Source organism: Manis javanica, chromosome 12 (genome assembly GCF_040802235.1).
Source record: "Manis javanica isolate MJ-LG chromosome 12, MJ_LKY, whole genome shotgun sequence".
Lineage (NCBI taxonomy): Eukaryota > Metazoa > Chordata > Mammalia > Pholidota > Manidae > Manis > Manis javanica.
The window spans coordinates 97719965-97733907 of NC_133167.1; the positions used below are offsets into that span (position 1 = coordinate 97719965).

At 38.9% G+C, this 13943-nt stretch overlaps 1 protein-coding gene and 1 long non-coding RNA gene across 15 annotated transcripts in view; one reads left to right on the forward strand and one right to left on the reverse strand.

The window, feature by feature from the left end:
• Nucleotides 1-12006, forward strand: part of PCM1 (pericentriolar material 1) — a 76821-nt gene extending 64815 nt beyond the window's left edge. For all 14 annotated transcript variants that reach the window (XM_073219108.1, XM_073219105.1, XM_073219111.1 and 11 more), the window contains 10 exons: nucleotides 9-143; nucleotides 1916-2113; nucleotides 3664-3726; nucleotides 3929-4064; nucleotides 4359-4519; nucleotides 6636-6714; nucleotides 7222-7472; nucleotides 8776-8868; nucleotides 8956-9073; nucleotides 10199-12006. In XM_073219108.1, coding sequence (XP_073075209.1) covers nucleotides 9-143; nucleotides 1916-2113; nucleotides 3664-3726; nucleotides 3929-4064; nucleotides 4359-4519; nucleotides 6636-6714; nucleotides 7222-7472; nucleotides 8776-8868; nucleotides 8956-9073; nucleotides 10199-10224 — 1260 coding nt within the window. In that variant the 3' untranslated portion in view covers nucleotides 10225-12006. The remainder of the gene's footprint in view (nucleotides 1-8; nucleotides 144-1915; nucleotides 2114-3663; nucleotides 3727-3928; nucleotides 4065-4358; nucleotides 4520-6635; nucleotides 6715-7221; nucleotides 7473-8775; nucleotides 8869-8955; nucleotides 9074-10198) is intronic.
• Nucleotides 4707-8782, reverse strand: LOC140845232 (uncharacterized). Its single transcript, XR_012124016.1, has 2 exons — nucleotides 8629-8782; nucleotides 4707-6650 (listed from the first exon to the last, which is right to left on the reverse strand). It is a non-coding gene; the product is annotated as an uncharacterized lncRNA (long non-coding RNA).
• Nucleotides 12007-13943: the final 1937 nt, after the last annotated feature.

Consider the following 13943-nt stretch of genomic DNA (forward strand, 5'->3'; position numbering starts at 1 on the left):
TTTCTCAGGAACACATGGATGAAGTGTGTTCTTCTCAACTTCTAACTTCAGTAAGACGCATGGTTTTGACCCTTACCCAGCAAAATGATGAGAGCAAAGAGTTTGTGAAGTTCTTTCATAAACAACTTGGAAGTATATTACAGGTAAGAGTTATACTTCTATGACTTAGCAGTATAGACCCTCAGGGTAGAATTTTTCTTTCTATTTTTGGCTATTTTCTGACATTACACAGTTAATTCAAGTAGATATCCATTTCAGATGACATTTTAGTACTTTCTAGGTTATTCCATAATGTGGTTTTAAAAAAAAAATGTGTTAGAGCCTGTGTCTTCATTTAACTCGGTCATCGCTAGGGGGCGCTCTCGCCTTTCCAGGAGCTGTTGGTTCGCCACCGCAGGCAGGGAGGGGCCGACCCTGGCCCCCTGGGGCCTGGTAATAGCGGTGAGGTTGGGAGGCCCTAGGTGGGTGAGGATAGCTTGCTCCACTGAGGAAACACTTCACAGTCAAACTCGCCTGGATGTTTCCTCACAGAAATAGTGAGGCTACTGCAAACTAGAAAATAGTTTCCACAAATTTTCCTGTGAAACTGTTCAGTGCTTCCTATTCCTGTGTTTAAATTCATATTATCACTTTGTCTATTAACATATTTAAAACCCTAGGCTTGCTGCAAATTTCCATCACTATAATTTTCCTTTTTTTTGTTGTTAAGACAAGTGTAAACCCAATAATAGGTTCCAAATGGTCCTGGCTCTTATTTAGTCTAATTGTACTAACAATTTATAAAGAACATAAAATTATCTGTGGTGCTATGCAGTGTTTAAAAATGCTAATTTTTGATAAGTGTATTTTATAAATTTATGTAACTTATTCCTACAGGAAGAAATAACTCCATTTTAGAATCAGGCTAAAGGAGAAGTTGTTTGTAATATATTTTTGTCTTATCAAGATCCATATAGTCTTTCCTTGGTTTTTGTTAGTATTATAATGTGGGCAGATCCGAAGTACTAATTTGGAAATGAGATTTTTTTTTCTGAGTCTAAGAAAATCTGATGCTTTTCTTTACCCAATTGCTGATTTTATTCCCAAGGTTACCTACATGAAGAATGAGTTAGTTTACATTAAATCTTGCACAGAGTAATGAAAATGTTTCTTGAGTTAGAGCTTACATTACTACCCTCTACTTCTCTTATAAAACCAGTTTAGTGAATTTTCCACAAGGCGCCCAGCACTTGTACTTCTTCCATGATTGTGCTAGATAAGGTGGTTTGGGGAGGAAGACACTGAATATCATGATTGTTTGCCTGTTTTCTAAACAGCATAGTCCATATTTTTAAGAAGAAAGAAAAAGTTTTATAAAAAATCTGTATAGTGAGTTGTTAATTTGATGATGCTGTATTTCAACTTGAGTAAGACTAAAGTTTACTTTTAACCTGTTTCTGAAGAAAAAGTTTAAATTAGAATGCCTGGCTGACTTATATAAAGGGGGAAACTTGAAAAGTACTCTGACCGTCCCGTTGAGATGCAGACCACTGTATTTCCCTCTCTCCTGCCCCTCTGACTTGTCCACACAGAACAGACGCACCCCCGCCCCCTGCTGAGTGGGAACGCTTGACACGCTAGGAGCCTGTGCCTTCCTCATTGCTGGCCAGCACTTACACTGAGCAGGGGCCTGAATCTGTGGCTGACCTTGTTCTGTTCTTGTTTGTATACTCTAAGCAGGACTAGCAGGATTCCTATTTAGTACAGTAACCTATTTTTTCTTAGTAATCTTACCCATTCATTTTAAGTTTTTCAGTACTAAAAGGTAGTAAGAGATTGTTCTTCCTTAGGTGAGTATTATAATTTAATCATCTGTACTGCTTTATAAACAGTTGAATTTTTCTATAACCTTAGTTATTTGCTTATCTTTGAATAGGATTCACTTGCAAAATTTGCTGGCAGAAAACTGAAAGACTGTGGAGAAGATCTTCTGGTAGAGATATCTGAAGTGTTGTTTAATGAGCTGGCTTTCTTTAAGCTCATGCAAGATTTGGATAATAACAGCATAGCTGTAAAACAGAGATGCAAAAGAAAAATAGCAGCAGCTGGAGTGATACAGTCTTATGCCAAAGAGGTAAGTGACGTTCACTTTGATTGTTAATAATTAGCATGTAACTCTGGTTCTCGATCATTATAATAACCAGAATCATACCTGACCTCAGCCAAAGTGTTTTTTTTAGTATCAGTTAATCAGATTATGAATCAGTACATGGGCTAGCTACACACTGAATCTCAGGAGTAACGGCAGTGGCTCAAGATCAGGAATGCAGGTAGGAATTGATGAATATCCCGCTCACATTACTGCCACTTACTTAGGTTTCCAGAGGAGAGAGGAGGACCAGACGGTCGGCCATGGCTACTGCCAACCCCATAGACTTCCCAGGAATATTCATCCCCCAGCCAACACGCATGCTTGTTTGCTAGCTGGGACTTCGACTGCACATCCCTGTAGTTTCTCATACTCTGTTAAATTGATCTTGATCACATTGAAATCGGATGAGGTTTTCTTCCCGTCAACTTGAGGCATACGTGGAGGCTTCTTCCCAAGCCCTGTACCCTTCTGGGACAGCAGTTTTGGAAACAAAACAAGAGAGATGACCCTTGTTCCTGAAATGTAAAGTAGGTGATAGTCAAGCTGCCTGTTTCACACTTTTCATGTTTTAATTCTAGACATAAATTTAAGTTACAGATCATTTCAGCGTCTGCTAAGAGCTTGAAAACAAAATGGGATAATACCATATTAAATAACGGGAAGAGCTGCTTTAGATAGGCAGTTGCACGTACTCTGAGGGGGTGAAGTATGGGCAAGCGTGAGAGACAGGTCGTAATGCAGATGGGAGGGCAGAGCCCGTCAGGCAGGGAAGACCTGAGTGTGGCGACTCCAGGGCAGGGTCAAGCAGTTCAGAGAACAGAGGCCAGGGAGCCAGGGACACTTTAAGGGAAGGGAGGGTAGAGGGGGTAGGGTCAGTGGGGGAGTAAGGCCAAGCTATGGGGCATGAGAACTGTGGTAAAGACCCTATTTTTTATTAAAAGCATGATGGAAACCCAGGCGTGAGTTTGAAATAAAGGAGTGACATCTCGTGTACAACTTAAACGATAGTGAGCAGGAATTGTAGGGCAGTAGAGACAAGCAGGGAACGAGTTGTAAGGCCGTTGGCAGTAGTCCAGGTCGGAAATGGCATCTTAGCTTTGACGTGCAGCTGCCCCGTTCTGATTATTGGTGCTGGCTGGCACACTCACGTTTGGAAGTATGTGGTAAAAGCAGAGCATGGGCTGGCTCCTAGTTTTCTGACTTCGCATTTAGGTGCATGAGGGGCAGTTTGCTGAGATTGGGAAAACTGAAGGAAGGAAGACGGGGTTTTGGAAGGTAGGGAATCAAGACTGTTATTTGGGGCTCAATGAGATCCTTCCTATATATTTGAAGATGTCAGTTAGGCAGTGTTGGATTTTGTTTTGTTAATTTAAAGATCTAAATAGAAATTGAATTTATTAAGCGTTTACTCTGGATGATGGGGTGAAAAAATGCAGCAGATAATTAAAGCTCCATTTGTTAAAGCTTACTGTGTTCCTGAGTGTAATGCTGAAAGGTTATACCTAAATTCTGCTTAATTGATTGGCTTGTAGGCCAAGTGGATTCTTGAAGAAGATCATGGTTCACCTGCTGGAGAAGTTGATGATGAAGACAAAGTATGTGCTAATTGTGCCTAAGAATGGGGCTTTTGAAACGAGTAAATTTTAAGTAAATCATCAAGTCTTTATCTGACAAACCTTTTAAAAACATGTCAATAATGATTCAGCGTATTAATGACATTTTTATGATGTACTTTATATGTACCTTTAAAAAAAATCTACTTTAAGTAATTAATTACTCAAATTTATTCATGCTTAGGACAAGGATGAGACTGAAACAGTTAAGCAGATGCAAACATGTGATACATACAACAGTGCTGGTCCCAAAAATGTGAGATCTGATGTTTCTGATCAAGAAGATGATGAAGAAAGTGAAGAAGGTCCCGTGTCTATTAGTAAGTCTGAAGGCTCTGTACTAGGTTTTTACCCATTAGTTCTTTAGAGGTCACTTACTGATACAGCTTGGTAAGACTGTAATCAGTAGAGAATCAGGTATTGCACGGCCCTGAGTTTGAATACCATTGTGACTCTGGCTAAATTATCTTCTTTCTGCACCAGTTTTCTGGATTTAGTGTTCTGACGATCTAAGGTAGACCACGTAAAGCACTACATGATGCAGGAATGCCATAAGTGGTAGCCTCTATTACGGTTGTACTGAAAATGTGCTAAACTATGTGTATTAATCCTAGATTTGTCCAAAGCTGAAACTCAGGCTTTGACTAATTATGGAAGTGGAGAAGATGAGAATGAAGATGAAGAAATAGAAGAATTTGAAGAGGGACCTGTAGATGTCCAGACTTCCCTTCAGGCTAACACTGACGCTGCAGAAGAAAATGAGCTCGACGCTCAGGTATTGTCGGCGGCACATCGTCCAGCAGTCTTACTGACACCAGATCCTTGTAAAGATGTCAGTTTACAGCTTCCTCCTCCTCGTTTTCATGAACACGTACCTCTAGTTTCTCTATTTAGCAGTGCTTAAAGCATTTTAATGGTTTTTTTTGTTTGTTTTTGGTAACAAATGCTAAAAACCATGAGAACACTCTCAAAGATCTGGCTTTTTAATTTACATTTTTCCTAATACATGGAAATAGTATACCCCTTCCCACCTCCACTTTGTATGATTTCTTCTGTTTACCTCTATTTCTGACTAATATGCATGTGTGTTATTTATTAATTTATGTATTATTCTCTACTGACTTCCTGTAAGGGCAGGTGAAGATTTTTTAGGTCACTTATGACTCCTTTGTGTTTTGGTTAATTAACCAAATATTTAGATTTAACTTAGCTTTATAAATAAATATTGACTATTGAACTGAGGAAATATTGTTTATTGCTAGTCGTGTACACTTTTTCATCTGAAATAACTGCTTCAGTTTTTATTAATTTTCTTTGAACACACACCCAAGTGTGAGTTGTGCTTGCCCATGGCTGTGTAAACCTCTCAGGACACTTTTCTGCAAGGACCAGTTTGCCCGTGTTGGCCTTCCCAGCGCTCTGCCCCATTCTGGGGGTGGCTCCCAGCCGTCCCCTGTCATTTATTAGATCTCTCTGGAATCCAATTTTGTCTTTTTTTTGGTTTATTACCTTAGTTTGGTGGAGCACTATGCCATGACTAAGAGTGCACAACAAGCGCCTGCCTGAGGTTTGGTTTGAGAGCACTGCTGGTCTTCCAGTTTGCACTGTCGTGGAGAAGTCAGTGCCTTTCTTAGCTCTGATTTCTTTTGTAAATCTCTTCTTTCCCCTTCTAGCAGCATTTTCCCCTTGGGAATTTGAAATTTTACAATAATACGTATCATTGTGGTTCTTTTTTCATTGACTCTAATACTCAGTGGATCTTTTTAATCTATATCATGTCCCCCAGTTTGGTAAATTTGGTTGCTAACCTCAGCATTTTCTCTCCTCTGTCCTTCTGGAATTAGTATTACCAGACATGATTAGCCCGCATTAGCTGATCTACTTTTCTCCCCTCTTACTGTTCCCTTGCTCTTTCTGTTTTACTTCCTGGCAGGTTTCTTTGACCTTAATCCTTTTTGAAATTTTTACTAATTTCTAAATGCTTCCTCCTCCCTCTTCCCCAGATTGTATGTCATCGTAGTACCGTTACTTCAAGGGAGCCGTATGTTCTCTCCCCCACTCGGGGCTTGCTTCAGCTGTCTGCCCACCCCTACCTTCAAAGTCTCTAGTGAAGAATGGTAACTAAAAAGCTGGCTGGGTTCCTTTTGGGCTTCACTGTAGGGCACTAGTAGACAGCTTTTTGGTAGAAACTCTTCCTGGGGTGGTTTGGTTTCTCCAAAGAAAGTCCTGCAGTCAGTTCCTGTCTGGAAGGAGGTAGAGCTCCGTGGCTGCTGGTGTTTTGGAATCAGAGGTGGGTGTCGGGTAGCTTGCGCGGTCCTTTCTGTTGTCCTCTGCACTCCTCCCCTGGCAGCTCCCAGGCTGAGGCTTACTAGTTCAGTTTCTCAAAAACGTAATTCCCCATTTGCTGAAGTTGGGTAAGGGAAACAGGGTGTGCAGATTTTCCTTCAACAGTCAGCTGCCCAACAACACGTTTTCATCACCAACTCCCAGACCACTGTTATATTCCTTCCTCCTGGGACCTGGTACTGCCAGTTACGAGGTGAGTCCCAGGTTTTCTCTCCTCCTGCTGAAGAAACTGAGCTTTGTGTATCTTCTTCCATCCTGGTCTGTTCTTCTGTTCACTTAACTTCATAGAAACAGGTGTCTTTTATTTTCATTTCAGATAAAGTCTGGTCTGAGAAATGAAAAATAGTGAAATCTGTAATATTCCAGTTCTCCGTATTTTGAGGTTAAGAAAACCTTTTTACTTAGCCATCCTGAAGTAACTGCAGCCTCCTTCTTGAAACACTTTTAGAAGATATTTTTAAGTTCTCTTGTGTGAAGGTCTCAGATTGGTCAAAAACTGCACAGGAGTAACCACCTCCTGTATGGTGATCATGTTTTCCTTCCAGGTTCTACAACAGGACCTAGAAAAATTAGCAGAAAGCAAAACTGTCCCATCATCAGAACAAGAACCCACTACTAGTAAAGGTAAACATTGAAATAAGTGTTCAAGTTTAAGGTTATCTAAAGTGCCCTTTATGTGCTTAAAAACTAAAATCTTAACTAATGTAAGTTTGAAGGTATTTTGGACCCGACGTGTTTTCTCTTTAAATCCTTTGTAGAAAACATGAGGGCTTTGCTTCTGCAAACAACTGTTAAAGAAAAGCTGACAAATATTTAAACACAAAATTCTGCAAGTAAGAAATCCTGAGAAGCAAATATGGGGGATTTTTGAAAATACTCACTCCTGGACCATATTCTTGAAAATCCTACTTTCTGAGAAATTGGGTGGATTTCCAATTTTTAAAACATTCCCAGATTAATCTGATCAAGTAACTTTAGGAACCATTGATAAGGAAAATTTGTATTCACCTTTTCTTTTGGGTCTTAAATGCCTTATTACTTTCATTCATACATACTGTCCTCATTTGGTATAACAGTAAAACTTAGCAAGTGTGACATTACACTAATGTTCAGACTTTGTTTTGATGACAGATGAGCAAGATGGCACTCCTGTGAAACCCTGTTACCTTAATATCTTGGAAAATGAGCAGCCTTTAAACAATGCTGTTCAAAAGGACTCTGTTACTACCATTGATTCATCTCAACAGCCTAATCCTTTGCCTTTAACTGAAATTGAAACCTTGGTGCCTAGAGTCAAAGAAGTTAAATCTGCTCAGGAAACTCCTGAAAGTTCTCTGGCTGGAAGTCCTGATACTGAATCTCCAGTGTTAGTGAATGACTATGTATGTATCATTTTTGTTTCATTTCTGTATTTTATTTCAGGTTAATATTTTCAACATATAAACATAACTCTGCTTTGTGTTTTGGTTTAGAAACTGTCAGAACATTTTTCTTAATCAAACTTGTTAGTTCACTATCATCGTTCTGTTCAAGTTTAAAATAAGATGACTATCTCAAAACCTAAAAGCAGTAGTAGTATTAGAGTACTAATTCTACTTTTTATGATTTTGAGAACCAGAGATGGCTTTTAGGTGGCAATCTCGGTTGTTCGAGTTCCACTCCAAGGGGATAACGCCATGCGCACCCTCAGTCACCTCTCAGTACCCACGGTTGCCTTGTAGCTGTTCATAACATTTCATAAATGTCTGATACACTGGAATATTTACCACTTGGAATATTTATCTCTTTGCAGTAACATGCATGGTAGCAAATCTGCACTTAAGATATAATTAGCCAAGTTTTACTCTAGGTGCTTGTTTCAATTTCATTTTATAGCAGGTAGGCTAGTTTTGTGTTCCTTGGGTGGTATGGGTTTTATGTACTTGTCAGCAAAAATGAAGGGATTTTTAACAATACTTTTAAGTTTAAGGAATGTCTTTCATAGATTTCTTAAATTTTTTTCCTAAAGATATATTTATAATTGTGATTTCATAATTTATCAAAAAGGGGGCTTACAATAGGAGGATATTAGACTGTAACAATTTGCTTCACCAGCAGTAAAATTAATTATGCATTAAAAATTTTGAGAGTGACCTGTTTTATTCTCATTGACTGAATATATAGAGTTGCTATAAGAGGCATTCAGTTGAAATTAATTCTAAGGTAGGTTATGGAGGGTGCTGATATCAAAGTGTGGCCAGGGCTGTAACTGAAGGTTTTTGCTCAAGAAAGTGAAATGGTAAAAGTCAGGGTTTGGAATGAACCTGATGACTGCATAAAATACGTTGTTCAGGAATTTTGTTAGGCTCCAGTGTCACATAAATACAAAGTAACAGGTGAATGAGAGCAGGAAATGGGTAGGAAATGTTGAAAGAAAAAAACCCTAAGGTTTCTACTTAGCTAAATGGTAGAATACTGCTACTATTAAACATCGGACAGGAGAGAAGGAGAAAGCATTCAAGTTTCAGGAAAACACAGAAACGAGCTGCCACATCCTACCTCATCTCGTTAGTGGGGCCTCCAGAGCGGATAGCGGATAGCGGACGTGTACTTAGACCTGGGAGTCCGTTTTCTCTTGGCAGGGATGCCTTTGGTTTAGATCCAGAGACACTGGATTGCCTTCATGAAATGTAACTTATCTTACAGGAAGCAGAATCTGGCAACATAAGTCAAAAATCCGATGAAGAAGACTTTGTGAAGGTTGAAGATTTACCACTTAAATTAACAATATATTCAGAGGTATTGGCTCTCTCTAATTAAACTCGTCTTTATATAACAAATATTGTTAGGATGACTGATTTTGTATGTTTTATTTTCATTCCAAAGGCAGATCTAAGGAAGAAAATGGTAGAAGAACAACAGAAGAACCATTTATCTGATGAAATACTATGTGAAATGCAGACTAAAGAATTAGCTGGGAATTCTCAGATGCTTAAGGAGCCTGGTAGGAGTTACCCACTGTAACCATATCACTAAATGCTGATGCTGTCATTTTGTTTTGTTTTTCAAAACACGCTACTAGTACATGGGAGATTGAAGCCAAGTATTGGAAAGGAAGCCTGATTTTGTAAAAATTGTGGTTTAGCTGCCTAATTCAGAAAATGGTAGATCATTTTTTCTACTTTTAAAATCTTCAATTTTGGCAAAGTAATATATGCACATGGTACAAAAGAGTTAATGATAATTGGCAAAAGTCCCTCTTAAAATTATTGGTTCTTAGTTCTTTTGGAAGAGACCTGCTATATTGCTAAATAATATTATTTTTCTTGATTTAAGAAATTCAGATACTATCTCAACTCCCTTATGAAAGTGAGTATTTAGACCTACCTGTCCTTCTTTCAGTGTTCATATTATTTTGATATTTTCTGTTTGTCACCATTGTTACTTTAAATACATACATTTTCTGGTTCCATCAGCCTTGGTCATCACCCAACAGCCACCCCCCTTTTCCTCCTGCCTGTTTTGTGCAGGTTCCTTTTGTCCTTAACCTTAGAAAGGTTTTTAAAGTAAAGACACACTTTGTTTTATTTAGTGAACTATATTACATCTTCTACACTTTTTCTGAAGAGGATTCTATATGAATATGGCTCATTACAGAGCAAAATGAGTCCCAGATTTCCTTCCTTACGGGTTTAGTAAGGACCCCTGGATGCCATCTTCAGCCCAGTCCTGCCCGGTAGCATCTCCATGTCCCTCCCCGTGCCTGCTGCTGCTTCCAGCACCCTGGGGGCTGCAGGCAGGTCCGTCCCCCGGCCCTCCCCCGGCCCTCCCAGCCCCTCCTCTTTTGTTAGTCTGGATTTAGTCACTTCCCTAGTTCTGTTCTTTCAAGTGGGGTTTTTTTGAGAGACAGGAAGTCTACTCAGTCTGCCATCTTAAAAACAAACGCTGATCTGTTCTTTCTTAAACTCTTCCTGTGTGTTCTTAGGGAATCACTATAGCCAACTAAATATTTCCTTTGTAATGTAACTCTATATTAGAAGTAAACATTTTAATGGAAGAGAATATTAAGTTCTACTAAGTAATGTCTTAATTCAGTAATTGAGGCAGTAATTGTTATTCTCATTTTCAGAGACGGTGGGAACCCAAAGTATGTAAGACATCGTCAGAGGCTCACCTCTCTTTACAGAGTCAATGCATATGAAAATGGCACTAAGTAAACATCGTTTCAATCTGTATAAAATGTAAATTAGTTTGACACTGCATTCTTGCTAAGTGTGGTTTCTGCCCGTGGCAGTTTAAAACACCAGAAACTGAATTCTGGACAGGGTGGTTTTTTCTTAATTATTTTCCCATGTGATGTTTGGTAACATTAAATTTAAAACGTAGTTTTAAATAAAGTTTGGGCTTACCTGTAAAGTTCCTTTTTTGGAAATTACGTTGTATTTTATACAGCACGTCACTATTCTGCACAGTTAAGCTGTTCAGAGAAGACTAACGGTCAAGAATTAGATAAATGCACTATTTATAGTAAATCCAAGAAATGCCGCTGTCCCTGCTACTGGGTCTGACATTCTTTTATTCCTGTGCAAGAATAGGACAGGTTATGACGACATTCAGGACATCTGTGTCCAAATTGGAGACTAAGTTAAATTTAGAACACATCCTTAGAATGTATATAATCATCTATTAAATGTTTCCAGAATTCAGTTCTTATATATGTTGCTGTCTGTCTAAAAATTAAAGAAAAACAAATTTTACATAATTAGGGAATATTTCTGCACAAATAACATGGAAGGAAAAGTAAAACCCTTTCAAGTAGGGATTAATAGGATTAAGTTACCTGTATCAGAACATTAAGGTTCACCTTGCCTTCCGACAAACTTGCCCTTTGAGGTCGTAGTTTAGGCCTGAGTGTAGCTGTTCAACTGCATGTAGTGAGAGAGAAGCAGATTCAGAGATGAAGTAAGTAAGGAAAATCTATGCGATTTCTTAATCATTAGCAAATCAGCTTTTAAAAGGTCAATTACCTTTAAATCACAAACTTGCCATATGCCCAGGTAAGGCTTCACAGAACCCATTAACAAGTCTATTTTACAGTTTTTTCCTTAAGTATGAAGAATTAGTCCCAAGCAGTCTTCTCAATTTAACAAATGACTAAAATACCCTATAAGGAAAGAATTTGGTTGGCATTCCTTTTAAAATTGTTCCATGGCTGACACTTCAGTGGAAAACTGTTGTCTAATCGGGGAATATTGAACAAGGATTTCCCTGTGAGGACATTTACCGTCTTGCTACTTATCTCCCCAACTTTAATAAAACCTATTCAGAAAGTTATTCCAGAATCAGGAATTCTGATCCAATTGGTCTGGCTCCAGGGAAGCTGGAACAGTTACATGTATACTCAAGTTCTGTATTTCTTTCCTAGGCTCTGAACAGGAAGAGGGGAAAATTGCATTTGGGTATTCAAGCCAAGCCTTATATCGTGCAGTTGTCTCTCTCTCTCTCTGCATGCATTTTATGATTGACACAGTGGAAGAATTATATTTTCATCTTAGTTATTAATGTAGTACCTAAGAACCTTATCAAACTTTTATGACTTGTGTTATAGCTGCTGTAACCTAGTCTGTTTTCTATTTTAGTAGTTTAGTTTTAAAATACACTTGAGAGCAGGTAACTTGTTTAATAGGTTTTTCCCTAGTAACTATTGCTCAAGGATTAGGCATTAAATGTTCCCATTTGTCTTAATTTTTAAGTTAAAAATTTGGTTGGAGGTAAAAGAGGGGGGAAAAGGTCAAAAATGAGAGGGCGCCGTGTGCAGGTTGGGATAATGCCTCAAACAGCGGGCTCAGCGCACTGTGCCACTACTCTTTGTATTTTGTAACATTCACTTTGGGTAAATGCTTTTTCACCATTAATAAAAGTATAATCTCCATACAACCTGAATTGCATCTTCATTTGAACTGACATACTCATTTATGCGTTCGAATTCATTCCAGAATTGTGACCTGACAACTTTACAAGTAAAAAAGAAATCAAAGGTAAAAAAAATAACATACAGATGAACCACAGATTAAACTCAAGACCATTTTTCTTACAGTGGAGCTATGTTCTATTATTACTTAGTTAAATCTGTTTATATACTATGTAGAGAACATTTCTCATATTCACTCAGAACTAGACTGGCATGGTTCTTATTACAGACTTAAATATAAACAACTTCTATCTTCATCTCTCAAAAAATCGGCTCTGGATTTCACTGTACAAACATGGCCACCTTACCTGGAAGAGCCAGTATTTCTTGTCCTTGCCGTACAACTCTGTTACTTGCTTTTACCTTTGCTGTCTTCACATGTCTGGTTTCTTCCTCATATTCACTGGTGTGTCTGTAGTTGGCTCATTTTCCTTTAAGCAACATAGGGAAACTCCTATGCCTGTAAATAACTGATTCACATATGAAGAGAGTTTTAATTGTCTTAGCAGTTAATTTCATATGCCCAGACTCAGAAAGAAATACCTATAACGAGTATCTTTCAACAAGTTGCTGGCTGAAATGTTACTCTGAATCACAACATAACTTGTGGCTACAACAGTTCTGTTTTCTCTTACATCTTTAATAAACAGTCCCCAACTTCAGTTGAACCATCATAACGATTTTTTGACTTTATGATGGGGCGAAAGCAATAGACATGGCTCAGAGAGGCTGCGGTGTGCTTCCGGACGATGACAGTAAAGCGAGACAAATTAATTTTTTGGTTTCCCAGTGCATATAAAAGTTATGTTTACACCATAATGTTGTCTATTAAGTGTGCAACAGCATTATGCCCAAAAGACCAAGGTACATACCTTAATTTATCATTTTTATTCTAAAATACGCTAACTATCATCTCTGCTTTCAGCGAGTCATCATCTTTTGCTGGTGGGGGCTTGTTCTCTGGCTCCATGTTGGTGGCTGCTGAAGGCTGGGGTGCCTGTGGCAAGTCCTTAAAATAAGATGACAATGAAGTTTGCTGCCTCAGTTGACGTCCTTTCACAGATGATTTCTCTGTAGCAAAATGCTGTTTGATAGCATTTTACCTACAGAACTTTACAGGTTGGAGTCAAGCCTCTCAAACCCTGCCCGTGCGGTGCTGCTTTATCAACTAAGTTTCTGTAATGTTCTAAATCCTTTGTTATTTCAACAGCTTTCACAGTATCTTCACCAGGAGGCGGCTCCATCTCTGGAAACTGCTGCCTCTGCTTGGGGGTGAAAAGCAAGTCCTCATCTGTTAGTTTTCTCAGGAGGTGGCAGCAGTGCGGTCACATCGTCAGGCTCCACTTTAGTTCTGGTTCTCTTGCTGTTCGCACCACGTCTGTGGTGACTTCCTCCACGGAAGGAACCCCTCAGTCATTCATGAGGAGTAGAATCAGCTTCTTCCAAACTCCTGTGACCTCTTATGAATCACAAATGTTCTTGACAGCATCGGGAATGGTGAATCGTTTCCAGAAGGTTTTCAATGCACTTTGCCCATCTATCACTATCTGTGGATAATAGCCTTACAAAATGTATCTTTTAATGAAAAAGATGGACTTCAACGTCAGAATAACTCCTTGATCCCTGGGCTGCAGAATGGATGTCACTGTCGCAGGCATGAAAGCATCAGTCTTACGTCTGCCTCCATCAGCGCTCTTGGGAGACCAGGTGCGCTGTCAGCGAGCAGGAGTGGTTTGAATCTTCGACAAGCAGGTCCCAACAGTGGGCTTTAAATAGTCAGTAAACCATGTTGTAAACAGATGTTTTGTCATCCAGGCTTTGTAGTTCTATTTCTAATGTACAGCCAGAGTAGATTTAGCAAAATTCTTGGGAGGTATTCAGAATGGCAGATGAACACTAGCTT